The sequence below is a fragment of the Seriola aureovittata genome, chromosome 21 (assembly GCF_021018895.1).
Source record: "Seriola aureovittata isolate HTS-2021-v1 ecotype China chromosome 21, ASM2101889v1, whole genome shotgun sequence".
NCBI classification, from domain to species: Eukaryota; Metazoa; Chordata; class Actinopteri; order Carangiformes; family Carangidae; genus Seriola; species Seriola aureovittata.
Window position 1 is genome coordinate 3,257,933 of NC_079384.1, and position 21,619 is coordinate 3,279,551.

The following is a 21,619-nucleotide window of genomic DNA, read 5'->3' on the forward strand; positions in this document are numbered from 1 at the left end:
TCAGGGAGGGGCCAGGAGTTAGTACCCTGTGTCGCTGAGAGGCACTGTTATGTCACCCAACACCACCTCCACCTCATTAAGAATTCAGCTGCAACCCAGGGACCCCACCCTCACCTCGTCCACCTACCCATGGGCGTCCTTTAATCGCACGTGCCGCACTCCCGGGCTTCGTTACAGGCAGGCGGATCTGAACAGCTCTGTGGTGCTGGGGAGGTCAGGGCTGGCCAACACGTCTGTTTATTGATAAATCCCCCCCTGTTGTCGACCCCTGTCAGCTCAGCCTTTCAGCTCATCCATCACTTGATGATGATGATGTACTTGCCCCAAAGGCTTCTGTATTGGCTACTTTCTGTGCTGTCTCACTATATAATGTGTACATTTATTAGCCCCTTGCATCTGACGGCGCTGATGCTGGCCAGTTAATTTGGCACATGATAACCCTTCTTCAAGAGTTTTAGTTTAGTTTTACTTTTGTTTATTTTTACCCAATTTAAAATACACAGGAAACAAACAGCATGCAGAGCAGGGAGAGGCACAAAGCCCAGTGGGCTTATGTTATTATTGTTAATAATAACAATATTATCAAAATAAGAGCTGAAAATGTGATGTGTATGAGTTTAACTCTATGAGCAGTAGTGATAATACATGTCAATATGGGCAAAATAATTGAAACATTAATACTTGGACAGTAATACATGGGTAAAAAAACAGTTATAAAACAGAAGTTTAATGGTCTTTTAAGCATCTTTTGTAACATTTGATAGAGAAACAGTTTCTCAGTCGTTACATAATTTCTTCTAATAAATCTTATTAAATATTCCCTTCGATTGAATACATCTTATAAATAAAGGCACATATTTGAAAAATATATCATTAATAGTAAGAATCTGTAGTTTCTGACATAGAGGAGCAGATGTGATGTGCGATTCTGATGATTGGGTTACAATCCAAACAAAATGTTTCTGGAGGACCAAAGGTTTTTGTGGAGAGTAGTAGAAACAGTCACCAGCCAAACTATATGAAAGATGAGGTGTTTGTTTGACACCTGAACTCATTAACTTACAGTTTAAATTTCCTTTATTTGGTGACGGCTACAGGAATAGTGAGTGGTAAAGTGTGACAGCTGGAGAGGAATGACAGCTGCAGGTTGAAAAAGAGAAAAGCAGGAAGAAATTCATACAACAAAGTGAAGCGAGAAACAAAGTTTAGACAAAAAAAAAAAAGCAATATAGCAGCTGCCTCATTTTTTATTCCCTCTATACACCCTCCACCTCACCAGCCGTCCTCTCCTCCCTCTATTCCCTATTTCGATCTCCCAGCGTCGCTTAATTACACCCAGTGTTTGCACTGTGGGAACACGCCCGCCACTTATTGCCCTACTTGTTGTTCCCTCTCCTCGGTGTGAGGGATATGCTGGTGGAGGAGAGGGATGGATGGTGCATGTGTGTGCGGCGCGCTCCTTCCCGCTTTGTATATCACACAAAACAAAGAAATGCTGTCAACTGCAGGGAAATTATGCGGAGAGGTAGATTAGAGGAAGAAACGAGAACTAACTTTTCTCCCTCTGGCTCGCTCCATCCAGCTCCTCCTCATCCTCCTTTTTCGTGTCATATGCAAATAGATATTATGGAGAGGAGCCCGTCGCAGTGCGCCGTCCTTCACGTACCACATCATCAGAGTGTATTGACTCATAATAAGAGGCTCATCTCTCCTTCGTTCCCCTCTTTAATAAGCCTTGTCACTTTAGCGTATTTGTCAGTGAGTGCAGCTCAAAAGGAGAATATGATGTAAAGAGGTAGAGAGGTTGGCTCAGAGTTTTCATATGCAAAGCAGAAACGCTGGAAAACAGCAGGAAACGATGCACTTCTGTCCTCTGCATGTTTTCCAACTCCCCCCCCAAAAAAATACTTTTCTTTTCTTTCATGATGTTTATGCCTCGTAGTCTTTGGTCAAACTAGATTTCCTTTTTTCTTTTCCCAATGGTCATCCCTCGGGATGAGCGGTTACCAAAGAGGATTACAGCCACATGTGGATTTTGAATTCTGACTTTTTTCTCATAAATCTGAGATTAAAGTCAGAATTGAGAAAAAAATGTATTTGCAATATGAACAGGAGCATGACAAAATATGACAAGTCACAGTTTAAGTGTTTTTGTCATCTCCGTACAAGAGTTCACACATCTCCTCTAGGCAGTTAGACAAGATTAAAGTAATAGATTAGTAATAAATAGTAATAGATTCAAGTCAGAATTCTAAAAAAAATAAATGAAATAAAATTCACATGCGGCCCTAATTCTCTTCCGTACACGGTTGAGTTAGATCAACTCATTTAAATTAAAAAAGGAATGTTAATACCTTTTGAAACATCATACATATTTAATCATTTGACTGGACAAGACTAATTTAATAAGCCTTTATTGCACATCTTCAGCTGTTTTGCGTTTCCTTGTCGACTTTAAAGAGACACAGTGGAGTCCAAACATCCGAGACTACTTCAGACCCTCGGACGCCGCTGTTTCGTCTAATTGCAGAGAAGAGACGTGTGAACAGAGATGACAAAAACGCTTCGACTGCGACTTAAACCTCTTACAACAAATGCCAATCAGTGCAAACATGTCGCCGTACTCCTGCTCACATCTCAACAGCAGAATCAAGCAGATGCAGCTCTTGAACACTAGTACCCTCTATAGGCCAGGAGCGACACTTCATCCCAACCTGACTTTCAATACAATATCAAGAGAGGCAGTGAGGTGCTGAGTGATGAGGTGTCGCCATAAGCTCATTATTCTCTGATCGGGGCTATTGATCAGTGGCCTCGGTCAGTCCCGGCTCCTTATTATCTCTAGTTCTCTGTGAACGTGCTGTTGACTCCTTCCTTCGCTCAGCTGTGTGCTCGGGGGAAAAACATGCAATACAGACAAAGGCAGAGCAGATTACCTCAACAGCCTCCTGTCATCTCATCCGTCATTATATTGACTCCGGTGTGTGTCTGTTGCATTTCTGTGCTGTGTGTGTGTGTGTGTGTGTGTGCTCATGCATCTGTGTTTTCTGTAAGAAAACGCCTGTGCAGGTAAGTGCGTGTGTGCATTTTATGTAGTGTGTGTGTTTGTGTTTTTCTTTCCACTGGAGAAGCTCAGCTGCAGTGCAATAGAGTGCCGAGTGCCACGCTGGCACTAAATAAACATCCCAATCAGTCCATTGGCTTAATTAGATGTGTCTGTTTCCTTGACTGCAGAAACAAAAGGAAGCAGAAAGAGGTGTGATAGAGGGGAGTGAGTGAAAGAGAAGTTAATTTGTCTGTGAGCCAGCAAGAGTTTTAGTTTGAAAGGTTCCGACATGTGGGCACATGACAAAAGAGTTTTCAACTGTGGTAAACAAGGGAAATCAAGAAGGGGGGGGGGGGGTTGTGGATTGGTACGCTTGCACAAACATACACACTCATGCACACACACACACACACACACACACACACACAGTGCGGTAATATCCTATTATATGCTGTGTTCCAGTGTGATCAGCAGAGCTCCGGGGCTGAAGCTGGTGGTGGAAACTCTGATGTCGTCACTGAAGCCCATCGGCAACATTGTGGTCATCTGCTGCGCCTTCTTCATTATCTTTGGCATACTGGGAGTACAGGTGAGAGCGGAGGGTGACGAGAGGGTGAGGAGAGGGAGGCTACAAACAGGAGTGATGAGAAAGCAAAAAGGCAGTAAAGCTGCATTCTAGAAAACCCATCTGGTCACCAGCTACCAGTTAGGAACGTACAAAGATCGCAGCCTTTGAAGAGGTTGTGAAGTCCGATTGTCTACAAATTCAGAAACGATGCAGATTCAAAAAACACATACGAAAATACAAAAACAAATAAGAGAACTGCAGAGATGTTCTGTGTTTTTTTTTTTATTTAATAAATTTCAGTCTTACTGTTTTACAAAACCTTTGCACAGTGTTTACTCAACCAAAAATATTGACACAAGAAATTAAATTGAGGTCATATTTTATGAGAACATCAAAGGCGATCACACATGGAATATCTACTGTCAACAAGAACAAAGGCCGACATGTTGCCAGGAGGGTGAAAAGAAAAGAAATTTAAATAGAAATCTATTACTTCTTTTACAGTAACAAACTCCTGAACTAAACTGCTCTTACAGCTTTCTTGCTGGACATGAAAACTACAATGTTGGCGCCCATATGTAAACAATGAGCCTCCAGAAGGAGGAGATCAAATGCTGTAGCAGTTCGACATGTGACAAATGTTGTACATACATCTTGGTAGCACTAACTCACATGCCAGGACACTTACACATGATTATCTGGTGGCAATGGCGTTTTCATGGCTAACGGCCCAAGGACCAATCTATACTAATGAGCTCTGTACCCTTGGTGCTGTTCATGCTCCTGTCTATCAGCCATCAGCATGTTGATGTCCATAGACCATCCATCCTAGTAAAGCAGTGTCATAAAGGGGTTGATGGCTGTGACGATACGATGGAGCAATGATTTAAAAGGCTTCTTCTATTGATCCCACTGCAGTGTAGTAGCCATTCCTATATTTCGTACTCTAGTTCCCAAGGACTACTATTGTCCGTAATCCCAGCAAATGCCTCAACTCAAACCTTTATTAATAATAAAGTAAAATAAAAATTAATATTGGTCTTTGACGTGTCTATTCAAAAATATTTGTTTTAAGAATAACTGTTTAACGTAACTGAAAACGTCTTTGTGTTTTCTTTCCCCAGCTCTTCAAAGGGAAGTTCTTCTTCTGTCAAGGAGTAGAACATCACATAAAGAACATCACCAACAAGTCCGACTGTGAGCAGGCCAGCTACAAATGGGTCCGACACAAATACAACTTTGACAACCTGGGACAGGTACGGCATCAGAAATGCTGCGACTTCTGATCAATAAATACATAAACTAACGGTCTGATTAACGTCTGTGTCATTTTAGCGTTGACGTATTTCGCCCATTCTTCTTTTCCTCCCGTCTCAGGCGTTGATGTCTCTGTTTGTTCTGGCATCAAAAGATGGCTGGGTGGACATTATGTACAACGGACTGGATGCTGTAGGAGTTGACAAACAGGTAACTCACAGATGTAAAACAAGTCCAGGGCTCGAGTCGAAGCGGATCACTGAAGAAAACCGATGAAAGAAGTTCTCTGAGTATCTATAAAAATCCTCTGTTCCTGTGTTTCAGCCAGAATTGAACTACAACCCATGGATGCTGCTTTACTTCATCTCTTTCTTGCTGATTGTGGCCTTCTTCGTGCTCAACATGTTCGTGGGCGTGGTGGTGGAGAACTTCCACAAGTGCCGGCGCCACCAGGAGGCCGAGGAGGCCAAGCGCAGGGAGGCGAAGAGATTGAAACGCAAGGAGAAAAAGAGACGGAGTAAGGAGAAGGAGCTGGCTGGTCGGTAGTCTTTCCACATCTTTCTGAGTCCTGCTTGATTTGAGCCTGAGCCTTTTTTTATTTACTTTTTGCTTATTGGTTTGGTTTTGCCGAATCTAGAACAACGCAATTAGTGAGCTAGCAACAGCCAACAGAAGTCGCTACTCTGCAGTAGAACCCCCCCCACCCCGACCATCCTCTTTTTCTTACCCTCCGGCTAGTTTTTGTTACAGTCCGGTGGTCACCTACTTTGGCTCTGCAGACTCTGCTACAGACTGTTGAAGCTCTTCTTCGACTCCAGCAGAAAATTGATCCGGTTAGAGGTTAAGAAAAGCTTCCATAATTGGTGGGTTTGCAGAGCTAAGACAGCTGACCGTTGGTGTTAGCCCCCCAACCCCCCCACCCTTCCTTTCCCTCCTCCCTTACCTTGCCTTGTCTACCATAGACACCGTGCTTGGGATGTCCCCTTGGAGCATGCCCAGTGAGTGCTGACAGACGGGGCTTGTGGGTATACAGAGCTAGAGGGAGGGGGAGTTGTTGAGCATTTAATCACCCTGATCAAAAACGGAGATGACCCCCCTCCCTTCCCCTCTTCTGCATGTGGTTTAGTACAGCCGCAGGGGCAGGGATAGACCTAAATCTGCAAGGAAATGAGGAAGAGTTTCCCCCCGTAGTTTTCCTGTAGCTAAGATCCGACATTACTTTGGGTGAGATTTGTTGAGTCAGAACTAATTCCCTGCCTGTCCCCCTGTCCCCTCCGGCTGTATAGGAGTTGGTGACAAACTGCTTGGTTTGGTTTTTTTATTCTTTCCACTGCCTCCTACACCCAAAAACACAAGCGCTAGCATCTGCTAGCATTAATCTTCTTGAGAATTTGGTGCCTACACTTAGAGTACTTTTACCCACTTATTCCAAAGGCACTTTCTTTTTTATATTTGTACGAGGAGCAGTGGACTATTAGTTTCTTAAAGCTGAAAGAAAAAACTCCCTTTGATTTCCTTCTATATGATCATTTTATTCAATAACCGGAATGTTTCTGTCCAGCTCTTGAGAAATACAGATGGAAATTGATCCTCCTTTTTCAGGAGGCGTCTGACAAGGGTATCTGACCAACCCAGAAACTCCCCTAGACCCTTGCACACTCTAACACATTTACACTTTATACTTCAAGAGGCCCCTTCCTTTTTCCTTGAAATTACACAAGACCTTCCACATTATCTAAGTTCATTTCCCTGTTTTAGTTTTGTTGTTCTCTGATTTTTGGTTGGCCAGGAAACCTTCTTTATACACGGTGCTGTTTAAGGTGATGTTGGTTGATAGTCAAGATTCCTCATAGAGAGAGACAGCTTACTCGTGTAACTCAGCAGAACACAGTTTGTAAGATGGTTGTAAATGTCTGCGCTTCGGTTTGAGAGCCAACGTCTTCTTGACCTTTTTACAAAACAAAAACTGCAGGTGTTGATCCAAAGAACTGGACTCAGAATCACTGGAAAGACAAAACGCAGGAACATAAACCAGCTTTAATCTTTCATCGCTTCCTTCTGGCCTTACTCCATCCCTCTTTCCCTTTTTCTTTCTCTTTGACTCTCTCCTGTCTGTAACTCTCAGCCTTCCTTCCTTTGCGTTCTTCTGCTTCTCCCTGACTAACACAGTCTCATTCCTCTAGATTTATTGGTTCCGGGGGTGAGTTGGGCCCTCTCTGAAGGCACATTGAAAGGTACAGAGTTTCTAGCATGTTCTGTGTGTCCCTTTAAACCCCCACCACCACCACCGACCTCGACCACCCACCGTGGTGGCTAGAGTTCTAAGTTCAATGATCACGGGAGGTAGGGCCCCATCCTGCGTCCCCGCCCCCCTGCCTCTCTCCCATCAGCACTCAGTCCGCTGGACATGCTGTTACCTGTTTTCTCTGTCGTGGCTTTGTCTTTCACAGCTCTCCCACACCGTCTGCGATCCATCCACTGTCCACAGCACTGCACCGCCGCGCCACCGCCGCAAGAGAAGAAGACTTTGATATAGTTGGGTTGGCTAGGGAAACTGAGATGGAGACAGGGTTGAGACAGGGAAACGTACGGAGGGGCAACAAATGTTAATACCTGCGTTCAGGTAAAGGATTCGAGTCCTACTACTTTCAGAATCAGAAGTAGAATCTGGTTTAAACAAACACAGGGAAGATGAAACAAGCAAGTACTACAGGTCAAATCGCTTAAATATAAATAGAAAAATTGAATAATAAGATAAAATATAAGAAAAATGTAAAAGAAAAAAAATTATAGAATAGACTGTAGGATTCTCTGGCTCCCAATGATTGTTTCCTGTCAAACGTCTTTTTATCAATATCCCAGAGCTCAACATTTAACTTGCTGAGTACAATGTCACAATAGCAATAGGAATGATGGCCAAAGCTGTAATAGTTAAGCTCAAGTTCTGATAACTCTGATTATCCCTAAGACTTGACTAACATGATCTGTCTCTCTCGCTCTCATTGTGCCTTGTAATTTCAGCTTGAAATTGAGTTTGACTAATTCTACAAGGGGTGTCATCTCGGATGAACAGCCTCTTTCTGTTGCCGATGACGTCCTCTATTAAAGGTCACTGGTTTCCATTAAAGGGCATCCGACCAAAGAAATTCAGTCAGGAACATTCCCTCTTTCCCCATCGAGTCTGCGTGGACTTAAAAGCCTAATGAAAAACCTCCAGCACCAAATTATGTGAATGTAAATTAAACAGCAGCAAACTCTGCTAACAGAGTATCTAGTTTTTCTTGCTGCAGTCTTCACAGCTCAGGTTTCAAATGGCTTGTTTCATCTTAAAGACGCTTTAAATCGTTTCCTTGGCGGAAAACAATCTATTCCTAGTTTATCAGATGTGTATCAGGAGATACCATTATTAAATCATGATCTCAAATAGAATTAAGGCCCTTGCAAAACTGCATAAATTTATCTCGACCTACTGGCTGATTTTCTGCAGCTGCACCGTGTGCAAAGGTTACAGCAGTACGAGTTTGTTAAGAGCAGTTGGCTCTTGTTTGGCATTAAGGTGTTCTCAGGGCTTGTCTGACCAATCTGACTGGTTTCCATGGCAGTCTGGTTAAGATTTGCTGAGAGGTGTGCTACATAATGACGACCATTTCACCAACTCTGCTTGCGGTTACGTCTGTGTTTGCACACACAGTATACTACCAGGTGCAATGTGTGTTAAACAGGGGCACATTCCTTGAAGGTAGACTTGACTGTGCTGGATTGTTCTCTTGTGTCTATGTGTGTGTGTGTGCATATGTGTGTGTGTGTGTGTGCATATGTGTGTGTGTGTGTGCATATGTGAGTGTGTCAGGCAGCAGATGGTTGCAGAACAGATTGTAAAATATGCAGGAGCAGCTTTCATCCCCAAATCCCTTCTCATTTTGGTCTGGATGAGTGTCTGAGAGGGGAGCAGGACCCCTAGACTCCTTTGTTGATCCTATGTGGCATTTTGCCGTAGGACACAAAGGCCTGCGGTATTTTTTGATATTTTCACTCTAAAGGTAATTACAGAAGTGCCAAGAACACAAAACGCACACATAAAATACAGCATCTGAGCAGTGTGGTGTTAGGTTGATCAACACTGAGGGAATGAAGTGTGTGTTTGTGTGTGTGTGTGTGTGTGTGTGTGTGTGTGTGTGTGTGTGTGTGTGTGTGTGTGTGTGTGTGTGTGTGTGTGTGTGTGAGTCTGTGTGTGAGCGTGTGGACTCTTATCTTCAGCTTGCACTGCACTGGAGCAGCTGCTTGTGGAGGATAGGAGGAGGAGAGGAACAAAGAGAGGAGCTGATGGAGCAGGCACATTAAGATTTTGACTGAAGACAGTGGGAGGAGGTGAAGAGATGCACACAGTGAGGGGTGGAGGTGAGAGGGAGAAGAATTACACAAACGTAAACATACGTTCATCACAACGTTGGATTTAATGGACGTGCACAGATTAGAAACTATAATCACACCACAGCAGTTTGTTTTCTTCTATGCTAGCATGCTCATGATGCCACTGCTAACATGCTAACCTTTAGCACATGTAATGTTAACCATGTGGACTTTGTTGCTATGCAACCACTTTACAATAAGACTCTTACAGAGGATTTATGAATGGTTTATAACTAGTTCATCACTTAGTTTGTTAAGACTTTATAATTCATTTATAAGCAGTGGTAACACATTGGATAAAAAGGGAAACACACACCTGTTGCTTGCCAAATAGTGAGCCCACATGTATCTGTACTGTTGAGCATCATATCTCTTTGTTCTCTCCATCGTCCAGCGTTTGTAGCTGCTGCTTCATCACATATTCATTAAGTTACCAGCAATTAACCACCGTCAGCATCTTAATGGTCAAAACGTTTCATTCGGCAGATGAAATTATATCAAATGATCACAAACATTTTAACTGATAAAAAGGAAAGTGTAAAGTGTAAAACACAACACCATTAATTAATTAATGAGTTACTCCTTTTACCAGTTATAAATGGTAATAGCTCATTAGTAAGATTAATGAGTAGTAAGCATTAATTTGATCTTGCCAAATAGTGAGCCTGCATCAATGTATGAAAACTGTGGTATAACTTGTTCATGATTTATAAAGTGTTAACAGCTGAATTAATAACCCAATTATAAACCATTTATAAATGCTTTATAAGGGTGGTGTTATTGTGAAGTGGTGGAGACACGAGAAGATAAACCCCACAGAGGTAGACGTGTACACACTCTGACGCAGTCGCCTCACCTCAGGGTCAGTGTGAAGCGTCTCCCTGCTCGAGTTGTTCTCGTTGCGCTAACTCATGCGTTCTGCAGTCAGCTGGTTGTGACGGACGCGTCAGGGGAAGGTATCCTGCGCATGATGTATGCTGCAAATTGTAAATATGGTCTTTAGTTTCCTATTGTTTTCTTGTTGTTCCACCCTCGGCGAGCTTCCATAGAGAGGCGATGGAGGATGTTTTGACGGACAGCAGCTTGTATCATGGTAATGATGCTCTCAGGGAGAATAATGAAAGTATCAGCAAACAGGAGAAAACACAAAGGATAGCTAAGAACAGAGAAAGCAACCAACACAGGAAATGGTCTCAAGGTAGAGAACTCGTGTATATTCCCTCTGTGAATCTGAGTATATGTTATATGTTCCTTTGTGTGCTTGGGATATAAGTTTGAATTGCTGGTTGTCAGTTTGCACATATTGTGTGTGTGTGTGTGTGTGTGTGTGTGTGTGTGTGTGTGTGTGTGTGTGTGACTGTGTGTGTGTGTGTGTGTTAAACTAGTGTTCCTCAGTCTGAGAGAATTGTGACTCTGCCACATTAACAGATGGCCCTCAACTTCCCAGACAGGCTGAACAGATCAACACTGTAGCCCAAGCAGTTCTGGCTGGGTCAGCCCCCACATGAATTCACTCAACATAACACTCTGTCACCACATCTCACCCCAAACAGTCGTCCTATCGAGAGGTACAAGTGCACGGACTAAATAATGTATACACCTCAAACACGAGGAAGGGTTACTGTACTTTTCATCTCCATATTTACAGTATATGTCCGCCACGTAATCCTCCGTATCTTTGTGACTTCCAGTTTGCAGTTTGTCTGTGTTTGATAAAAGCTGTCGTGATTCTTCATGACTGTCACCCCTTGAATTGAATCATTTTGTTATTTTTGGCCACAAATGTTTTGACCCTCTTACCGCCGCTGTTGGTGGTCTGTCGTTGCTCTGGAAACACACATATTTAAGAGCAGATTGCCGGTGGTGCCAACCAAAATAGTAAGACCACCTCTTTCCTGCGAATTCATTTTTCAAGTGCAGTGCATTCTGGGCCAGCGGCTCTCTGTAAATCAGCCTCTCACTCTGAGTACAGCACCAGCTCCTCCCTGCTGTTTTTCCACTCATGGCGTCTGTATGTTACAAAGCGAACTGCGCAGTCAGTGACTGCAATCGAAGCGAAGGTGCCCTGTGGAGTTTTTTTTTTTTTTTTTTTATCAACGAACAAATGCATTTCCTTTCCTCTTGAAATATTGTGGGAAGAAATTGCTTTCCTTGCTTTTGCGAGCACATTACTGCATTTCTTGGAAAGTGACGACTGCCAACTGTAGATCAGTGGAGTAGTGTGAAACTGTTGGCAGGACTGTGCATCACATAACCCATGTGCATGTGTGTTCTAGTACACATGCACAAGATACTGACAGAACAGGAACAGGAGCAGTCTCACAATCATTGCCCCATCGCGTCGATGGAGGTAAAACCCAATGCATGATTCATGTGTTAAAAACAGCTGAGAAAACTCAAAATGATGATAAGTCAAAAATCCCAAAAAGGGATATAAACATTGTACAATTTAGACTAGTTTAGTTTTTTAGTCCTTAAGGGTATATACAGTGCTTTCTAAAATAAGCTGCTTTCAATTCTAACAAGCTTTTTTAAATAAAAATAAAAAATCCACTCAATCCTACATTTAGTTCTTGAAGAATTCCACTTCATCATAGTAAAAATAGCTTTTTGAATCTTTAATAACACAGGAAGGGAGGCCAGATCCACCAAAGTACATGTAAATCTCGTGCTAAGCTATCACACAATACAAGTCCCTACATCTCGTGCCAGTCAGTTTCAGAGTGAGAAGCTCTTCTGTTTCGTTCATAAGGGTTTTACCAACTGCAAAAAAGTGAAGCTTATAACTGTGCAGATAAAGGCGGAGGCAGCTGATGGGGGACAGTGGGACTGTTGTATCCTCCATGTAGATTCATAAATCTTCATCACCTTGTAGTGGGTAAACAAAGTCGTTTTCCTGTGTTGTGGTGTTAATCATTGTTATCAGTTCACGGTCAGCAGTCAACAACAAGACAAGGATAATAGAATCAACTCCTCGCACATGGGTCGCTAACACTCACAGACACGTAAGCGTGGTTGTAAATGCAGAGCAGACCTGACAGTCTAGTGCGGGACACCGGGGATGGTCGTAACACTCCCAATTTCTCCAATCAGGAACAGGATACAGATCACCTGATTCACTCTGTACCTGCCACAAGGGTCTGGGGTTAGATACACGGACACACACGGACACAAATGTTCATTTGCTTGAAGCTGGTGAACGAACTTGATTCACACACACATCTATTATGTTAAAAAGTCATTTAAGTGTTCAAAGTGTTTCACTCTTGTTTATGAGACTAAACTACAGACACGTTCTGTTTGTGTTGCTGAAATAACACCTACACTAGTTTGTATTACATTTTGATCACACTGGCTTAAAAGATACAGACAGAAATGTCAGAAATGTTATAACCATCTCCGGTCTCCCCTAATAGCTGTTCTTCATCTATTAGCTTATATATACACACAAGGAGACACACAAACCAGCTGGTGCCAGTCTGTAACTGTATCTGGGTCAGAGCTAAAATAGATGAATCTAACACAGGTTTTCACATCGGCCGTCTTTTATTTTTATTTTCTTCTTCAATTTGACAATATTAGAAAATGTAATTAATAACACCAGTGTTTTTAGGGAGATGGCGAGAGCAGAGCGTGGGCGAGTGGAAAAATCTCAAGAGGTGAGGGGAATATAGAGGTAGGAAGTGAGAGACGGTGAGTGACGCACCTCGACAGTAAGTCTCAGAGATGGAGCTCAGGGGTGTGAAGGTGTGATGCCACAAGGTGTAGGTAGCAGGGTTAAGTGAAGTGTTAAATGCGTTGAATCTTTCAGAACTTTTGGGGGTTCGCAGCGACAGGATGCTATTTTTCTACAACTGCTTCGGGGTGTCCCGGAAGGTGTGTGTCGAGGTTTCCTGATGTTACACACTCGACTTTCCGCCCACCAGCTGACATCCTAAATTGTAATAGTAGAGTCAGATTCAACTACAATGATTTATTAATGTTACTTCATCCAGTAAACTACCTCATGAAGTTAATTTGCCTTTTAGAAACATTAAATACATTAGTTCATCCATCAGTCTGGAATCGTGAATGACTAATGATGTGTTGAACAGGTGACACTAGAAACTGATGGCTCGTTGATAAGCCAGAGAAGGAAAATCAAAACTAATATAATGAGTAATAAAGCTCATTTATTTCCACACAAGGTAATGTTATAACATTAATAATTGCTGTGACTGCTGTGAGAGAACATACAGTGATTACTTAGTTTGGCTGAAAAGCTGTGAGTAATTTGTGTCAAGAAAAGCTGCCCCAACAACGCTCTCCATGAATGTTTCATGTTGGAAACTTTCTTAATGAATATTTCATCTACAGAAATGTCAAGAAGAGAACAACACGGAGCAGAGTAGCAGACAGTCTCATACTGTAGTGCTGCCTGCTGCACTGAATGTAATGATAAAGAGACATGAGGTTTTTTCTTCACTTCTTCTTCTCAATGCAGTGGTCCAAAACTAAAAGCTGCATCTTCACCTCTGAGTGTAGACATGTGGTATATATATATATATATATATATATATATATATATATATATATATATATATATATATATACAGACATGCAGTACAAATGCAAATGAGCTCGGACATGACACACATTATAATTACTGAGCTTATTATAATTTAATTTGGGCTGATCAGAACAAGTTGGATCAAATCTGTTCCTATCTGGGCCAGTTGCTGTTGAAAATGAGCAGATACAGAATTTAGATTTGATTTGTTTATTTTTTTATAACTGGAATTTTGGACCGTCAACACTTTACTTTGACACAGAATGCAAGAATGTTCACAATGAAAGTGTGAACATGCTGATGTTTAGCAGGTACAATGTGTAACATGCTCTCAGTTTACTGCATTAGCACGCAAACTTTTTCCAAGTATCACCAAACACAAAATACAGCTGAGGCTGACGGGAATGTCAGTAGTTTTGCAGGTATCTGTGGACAGGGTAAAGTACTTTGACCTGATAGAGTATGTAATACATTATGATAAAATGTTATTGCAATTTAAAGCAATCCAAACAATATTTGTCAAGATGCTTCTCTCAAAAGAACAATTGTCAACAGTCACAAAATCCAGTTTTTTATGATTCATTGTTTGAGGACATTGAATGTCTGCACAAACTTCTGTGACACTCCATCCAGTAGATGTTGAAATATGTCACTAAATAATTGAAAATGTTGACCTGCTGGTAGCAGGAGATAAAGAGTCAGTCAGATTCATCCTTGGAAAAATATGTAAATCAAATTCATCCAGTTCTTGAGACATTTCACTGAAAAAATGTCAGACTCAAGTTGCAGGGGGAAAAGTCAGGGAATCTGAGACGTCAGAAGGATTCTGTCTGGGGACCATGATTTTTTGTAGAAAATTCAAATATAATTTTCATTATAATAATATGATACAGTTTAGTTTGTACCAAAATGGTGGACCAACCATAGACTGTAAATAAAGATGCACCGAAGGTTTCTAAAGAGCGGTTTTGAGTCTGAGTGAGCTGCTCCACCGTCGCCATCTTGGCAGTACCTGACTCCGCCCAGCTCCTGGCTAATCCACAAATGGGCAAAGAGGAGGGGGGAGGCGTGTGGAGCCGAGACTTCGGTTTGTGGCGAGCATGCGCTCACCCGCCTGTCACTAAAAGAGGTACGCCCTCAATTATGCAGAACTTTTTAAGCCTTAATAAAATTTTAATGAGTGAGTTATAAAAAATTCCATCCCATCCAATGCAGTTGTCATGAAAGAGGAAATTAGCCTCAAACAGTTTTTCGCGCCAGGCTTTAAACATGTTAATTTCTGCTGTAAAGTTGGACTCACTGTTGGACTCTAGTGGCCATTTGAAGAACTTTTTTGGTAAATCCATGTCAGCTTCATTTTTCAGCCTGGGAGGTTTGCCGCTTAGGACCAACCAACCAACGGGCCGCCACTGCCGTCCTCAGAGCCATGCTGGTGGCGTGGCTAAAGAGTAGTCAATGGTAGTGTGAGGAGTGTGCTGTCAGTGAGATCTATTAATGCAGTTCATCAGGTTTCAGTCTCTCTCTGCAGACTTTATAATCCTTGTTGTTGACTATGTAATTTCTGTTCTTCTGCAACAATTTCCACGTAAATTAGCAGCATTAGCAGAAATGAGTGTTTCTGATGGGTTTCAGTTGGTGTGTCGGTGCAGGAAAATCTGCAAATTCATGTTCAGTTTCTAAGGTTACGTCTCAAAATGACTGTAAATATAGTCTAAATGTTGTCCAGTGTGTCGTCCTCTGTACTCTTGCTCAGTATGTGTTCCTGTTGTACTGAATGGAGTGAAATCGTCATCAAGATTGATTATAGCTACTTCATGTGTTCATGACAGTATGGTGAATGGTTTTAACAAAAGAGAGAAAGGTTAAAACGCTGTGTCATCCCGCTGTTGAAAAAGCGTCCCATCGGTCTGTAAGTCGTCATCACTGTTATCCCTGTGACTCCGCCCTCCACTCATGCCGTCCAATCGCTTGCCTTCACCATTCAGTCCCCCATTTCAATTGGTCCATCCTGCTCAAGTATGACTCAGAAAGAGGTGTGTCAGTCTACCATGTGAACCAGCACAGTGTGTTTGTATGTATGTGTGTGTGTGTGTGTGTGTGTGTGTGTGTCAAACAGTGAAGATGAGTGTGTGTTATCATGCCCTGTCATTTTGAATGATGTCATGTTTTCTTTTTCTTTGCCTTTTTCTTTTTCTTCTGGACTCCTCAAGTTGCTCTGCTGCTCCTCTCTGTTGTAATTCATTTCTCCTTTTTTTTAGCATTTCTGTGTTTTTTATTCTTTTATTTGTGTCTCTCTCTCTCTCGCTTTGATATTCAAGCAATGCAGCAGAGCATTCGGGAATTCCACTGAAATCTTTTCTTGATTGTTTTATAGTAACTGTTTGTGTTGACAGTTGTTTTTTTTTTTGTTTGTTTAGTTTTTTTTAAGACTCAGTGTTTGCTGGATTTCAAAATAGGACATCCAGTCCTTGACATTGAGGGTTGACACATTTTTTCCTGGCAGACACTGAGTCTCAAGGTTTACTACCGAGCCATTCACCATGAAGGACAGGGGCGTAAAAGCAGCCACCGCATCCAACCAAACTGCTGCTTCAGAAATCTGAAAATATAAATGTTTCCTCACTGACATTTGACTCATTTCCATACACGGTTTTACCTTTCAAAGTGCACTGTTGCTGCTTTTACGGCCCTGCGCCCTGCTCTTCCTTTCACAGCCATTCTTGTTGTCATCCAGGATCCAAACTTCTCCAAAAAGTCTTCTTTTTTATTTCGTCCATTACTGTCACCCACATCAACCCACACTCCATATGCCAATATTCCAATCATCTGTAAATCGCTGATGGAAATACCACACCCAAAAAGCCTCCAGACATATTCATATTAGCTCCAGTAAAAACAGCAGCTGTTGAATTAAATGAATTAAAGCCACAGCAGCGTCTCATGTTGTTTTGAGATTCATGGTGAGGCCATCTCTTCATCGGAGTAGCCGGCACAACATCCTTTCCACCTCACAACCTGCTCTAGACACCCCTCACTTGATTACCGCATTCTGCACAGCTGTAGATCCACTGTGTTCCCGACCCATACTCCGCATATCTAATCCAACCCAACCTGCACTCACCCGCACAGTCAAAGTATAACCATAGTGCTGCGCTGTGGTGTTCCTACTCATCGGTCCCACAAGCCAAGGACCCTTAGTGTGTCTGTATTTCCCAACAAAGACCGCCTCGGAAATGTATGGATTATGTTTTTGAGTGTGGCCGCGTCCAAAAGCAACTCCCAGGCCCGAATCCTCCAGTGCCTTAAAGCCGCCATGCACAAAGCTGAGGTAAGGGCAAGTGTTCATGAAGGGGGAAGGTGAGTGCACTGAAAGGCAAAAGGAGGAATAATGTCTTGGGGTTGTTTCTGGACAGGGAATTGTTATTATTATTTTTTTTTTTTTATCTCTTTCTTTCTTTTTGTCTGTTGGACTTCAGGCAGATTTTCAACAGGGGGTTTAGATCTCAAGTTGTTCAGGAATCCTAAAGCTGAATGTCCACTGGATGTTTTGATCACATTTTTAATGTTGCACAAGCACAAATATACAAATCTAAATAGATACCAAATAGATGTGGTAACAGATGTTTTGTGGCTGTACCTTACGGCACTTGCCCAAACTTTGATAGTGTATGTAGAGAAGTAGTTTCCAGCCTTGCAGTGCAGCTCGGGAATGACTCCTGGTTAACAAGTAATAGTGTTTATGAGCCACGAATAATTCACTATGTCACCAGGAACAGTTCTGCTGTATATGCCAACAAATTAAATACATTACTGAATTTTAATTTTAAGTCGACTTCCAATAAATATAGGCATTTATATACATTCATAAGTGATTGTGAAGCTTCAGAAACACAATTTAAAGAGTGAAAAACCCAACATAGACGGCCCGGCTCGTTTTCGTTGGGTCACCTTATAATGACGAGCCTAAATTTATTCGATTTGAGTCACAAACAAAACTAAGCTTTAGAAATTCAGTTATGAAACAAACATGAGATCTAAGTCCCCATGAGATGATTGTCCTGAACGGCCTGTTTTAATGTATAAAGAAGTTGTGTCAAACGTAAGGATGGAGATGGCAGAGAGAAGGCGTCGTGACCTGTACGGAGAGGTTTACAGGTCGCGACCCCTCGGTGCCTTCGCACCCATTTTTGTTTCCTGTTCAAAAATGACGTCAGAGCTGACAGAGGAGGCTACACCTGCCACATCAGTGAAGGACGGGAACTCCGTTCCACATTAACAGCAGCTCTCCATTTTTCTACGTGGAGAACAAAAGAAAAGTGGAAGTGAGAGCAACACAGTTGAGGCAGTCTGTAATTTGACTTCCTAAACTTTCACCCTTTCTTCTGTCACTTCACTCGTTCCCTTCCTGCTCCTTTGGAAACTAGTTCAGCTTTAGCCGAAAGGTTTCTGTCTTTCTTTTTCCTTCCATTTTCCCTTCTTTTTAGGTCTTACCCTCCCTGCTGCAACATAATATTGAGGGCAAATGCTTAATTACTCCTCAAATTAACTTTTTTAGGGAGAAAGTGAAACAATCCAGCTTACTCACTTCAGCTATCCAATATTAATTAAATTTTCTTGGCACTGAATTTGAATGTATGTATTTTGAAATGTAAATTGGACAGCAGATATCCCATGCTAGGGAAAGAAAAAGTTGCATAAAACTTAGATGGAGGAGGGAGTATAGAAGAGGAGGTGAAACAAAGAGACTGCTGTAATGTGCGAGTGTATCTGTCGGCCTCAGCTCGCCGTGCACCTGCGGACACTAAGTAAAACTGTAAAGAAAAAATAATGTTTGCTCGTCCTAAGATGATGGATGATCACGTAAATAGGAACTCCCAGTGAATGAACCAAGTGGTTGCACCCCACAAGGCTATACCTAACTCCCGAGGGCATTCAAAGACATATGCCCAAGATACTCTAAATCTGCTTTATCACTGTCTACTCAGTGGGTCATGTGGTGATATATTCTGTATGATAAAGCTGCTGATAAGAGGAGGGAGTGTTGGTGCACAGACGATACCAGGACTGGAGCTGCTAAGAAGGAAAACAGGATGTCAACCTGTTTTAGTACAGGCCAGACCGAGCACACGAGAAGCCACATTATTTTCACTTCCTGGCACGCACATCTCTGCAGGAGCTCAAGAGGAGTCCGACTCCAACACTGGCTGTACTGTGGTTCAACTGGCACCGCCAGCATTCAGGTTCATCTCCCCTGTTGTCAGTATCAATAATTACCAGCAGGCACAAAATTATCAAAGACAACCCTGAGCACAAAGTACAGACCTCTGCCAAACCTCAACAACTCTCCAACCTGTGGTGCTGTAGGCAGGACCAAAATGTATTCGGTTTGTTTTTGACTCCAAGTGAACGTTTGTAAGAAATCTGAAGAAATTCCCTCAAAGCATTCCTGAGATATTCCCGTTCACGAGAATGGACGCACAGACAGACGGGCGATCCGAAAACATAATGCCTCACCGAGAAAAATGTACGTGAAGCTGAGTTTGTGAGCCGTTACAGTGCAGGTCATTTCAACCACCTCAGTGTGTTTTTATCTGGCTTTTACTTGTTTGTGCCTGCTATTAATTGAGTTTCAGATTTTATTTAAGCAATGTCTGAGTAGTAGTGTTGAAACTGCAAACATGCGATATCAACATGAAATGTTGCACAGCTGCTGAAAGTGAACAGACCGCAGGATCCCTTTAGAATATCTTCTGCTATCTGCTATATAGTAAAGCAATGCACAGAGTAGACTTTTATCTCAAGAGATATATTTCACTCCCAAAAGACGCAGATACATAGAGGTAGGGAAACCACGAGGTGCACACCATGAGCCCTGCAGACATATACATACTCTTAGGAATCATCCCGGCCCTACATCGCTGCAGCCGCAGGAGTACACCTGGGCTAATTGGGCAGAGTTGTTCAGAGGTGTTCACAACACCCAAAGGACTTTTGCCTTTTGGGTATGTGTGTGTGTGTGTGTGTGTGTGTGTGTATGTGTATGTATGTGTGTGTGTGTGTGTGTTTGTTTCGTAGCCTTTTCCATGTGACCTAGAGCCTCTCCTTCACTGATGAAATGGTAAGGTGATAGAAAGAGCAAAGCTTCCTCTCTGCTCCTCATCCTAACTCCCAGCCCACACATCCATCCTCTGGGTGGAAGAGAGAGGTTAGGAAAAAAGTGATGGATGAGTGTGGAAAACTTTTCTCTTGTGTTATATTCTTTTCCTGAGACAAGGGAGGTGAAAGAGATAAGGGAAGGCTGAATCACATGACAAATCAGGGAGACTGAGAGACCGGGATACTCAAATCTCTAAACCAAAATACTCTGACAGCAGGATTCTCCATAGAGTCTCTCTCACACACACACACACACACACATTTAGCAGTGCTGTTTATCTTCCATCATACTCCGATAGAGTTGATTTAAATAATTGTTGATCAGAGGAGAGGAGATTTGATTTGATTAGTCATGACTGCAGACCACAGGAGGTCTTGGCTGGAGTCTTTCTTTCCCTCTGTCCATTATCTGATCAGCCTTCCCCTTTTGCAATCTCTTCACGTCCCTCTTTATATATTGGAGAGTCAAGCATAGTGAGTGTTTAGAACAAAGTTATGTGTGCAGGTAAGTGTTGTCATGTTTCACTAACCACCTCTTCTTAAAGCTGCCTCCGCTCGTCAATACAGCAGGTATATTGTTCAGAAATCCCGGTATATTACCTCCTATCTCACTTTTTGAACACCCCCCCCCTCCTCCTCCTCCTCCTCCTCCTCCTCCAACCCCCACCCCCCCTCCCACCCCCACCACCACCACTTCCAACTTCCAACAGAAGCTCAGAGTAAGCCCTACTTCTCCGATTACTCCCCCACCCGTCGGCTCATCCACACGATGTGTACCAGCCACTACCTGGACCTGTTCATCACCATCGTCATAGGGCTCAACGTAATCACTATGTCCATGGAACACTACCGGCAGCCCAAGGTCAGATGTTGGGGAGGAAGGTGGGGAAATTATGGGCTCTTTGCTTCAAATAATACCTGGGTTTCTTCAAGTCTATGCCATTGTTGTTTGACTGAAGACGACGCAGTACGTGTCGAAGCGTTAGTCATTTTTTATCTGATTATGAAATTCCTAAAGTGTATCGTGCGCTCCAGTGTTTCATTTACGTGCAATCAACAGAGAAAGAAATGAAAGTAAGATAAGAATTGCAGAATCTTCCAGAACAAAGAGATGCAGGGATAAGAGAGAGAGAGAGAGAGGAAAACTGAGGAAGATATACAAGGAGGAGTTGTCGACTGGATGAGCGGGCAGTAAGGGAAGGCAGATGGGGCAAGGCAGGAGGTAGTTGGATGTTGAATACATGAATATGACAGAAAAGTGAAGTGAAACTGGGGCAAAATAAAAAACAAAACAGTCAAACAGAAGGTTGTTGCATCCCAGCAGCAATCCATATTTTGCCAGTAGAACTTAAATGCACAATTTCAGTGCGTTGTATGAACTGCTTCACAGCTCCGTTTAGGTAGTTTAGGGAGTTTAAGTTCTTTGGGTAAAGTAGAAGGTTTTTGAGTTGAACAGATGGTTTTGTTTTGTAAATCAGAAGGTCTCTGGGTAGAGTAGAAGATCTTTGGAAGAGCAGAATGTTTTTTGAGTAAAGTGTGAATGTTGCTGGGTAGAACCGTCTGTTGTTGGGTGGAACAGATGGTTGTTGAGAGAGTTAGGGTAGAATAGAAGATCTTTGATTGGAGTAGAAGG

General features: G+C 42.4%; 1 protein-coding gene across 14 annotated transcripts in view; it reads left to right on the forward strand.

Annotated features, from left to right (window-relative positions):
- cacna1g (calcium channel, voltage-dependent, T type, alpha 1G subunit) overlaps positions 1 to 21,619 on the forward strand; it is a 190,945-nt gene that overhangs the window by 149,998 nt on the left and 19,328 nt on the right. For 8 of the 14 annotated variants that reach the window (XM_056365663.1, XM_056365671.1, XM_056365672.1 and 5 more), the window contains 6 exons: positions 3,509 to 3,635; positions 4,739 to 4,870; positions 4,992 to 5,081; positions 5,196 to 5,388; positions 7,055 to 7,105; positions 20,697 to 20,848. In XM_056365663.1, coding sequence (XP_056221638.1) covers positions 3,509 to 3,635; positions 4,739 to 4,870; positions 4,992 to 5,081; positions 5,196 to 5,388; positions 7,055 to 7,105; positions 20,697 to 20,848 — 745 coding nt within the window. Of the gene's footprint in view, positions 1 to 3,508; positions 3,636 to 4,738; positions 4,871 to 4,991; positions 5,082 to 5,195; positions 5,410 to 7,054; positions 7,106 to 20,696; positions 20,849 to 21,619 lie in introns of all 14 variants that reach the window. The other 6 variants (XM_056365665.1, XM_056365674.1, XM_056365667.1 and 3 more) reach the window with 4 other exon arrangements.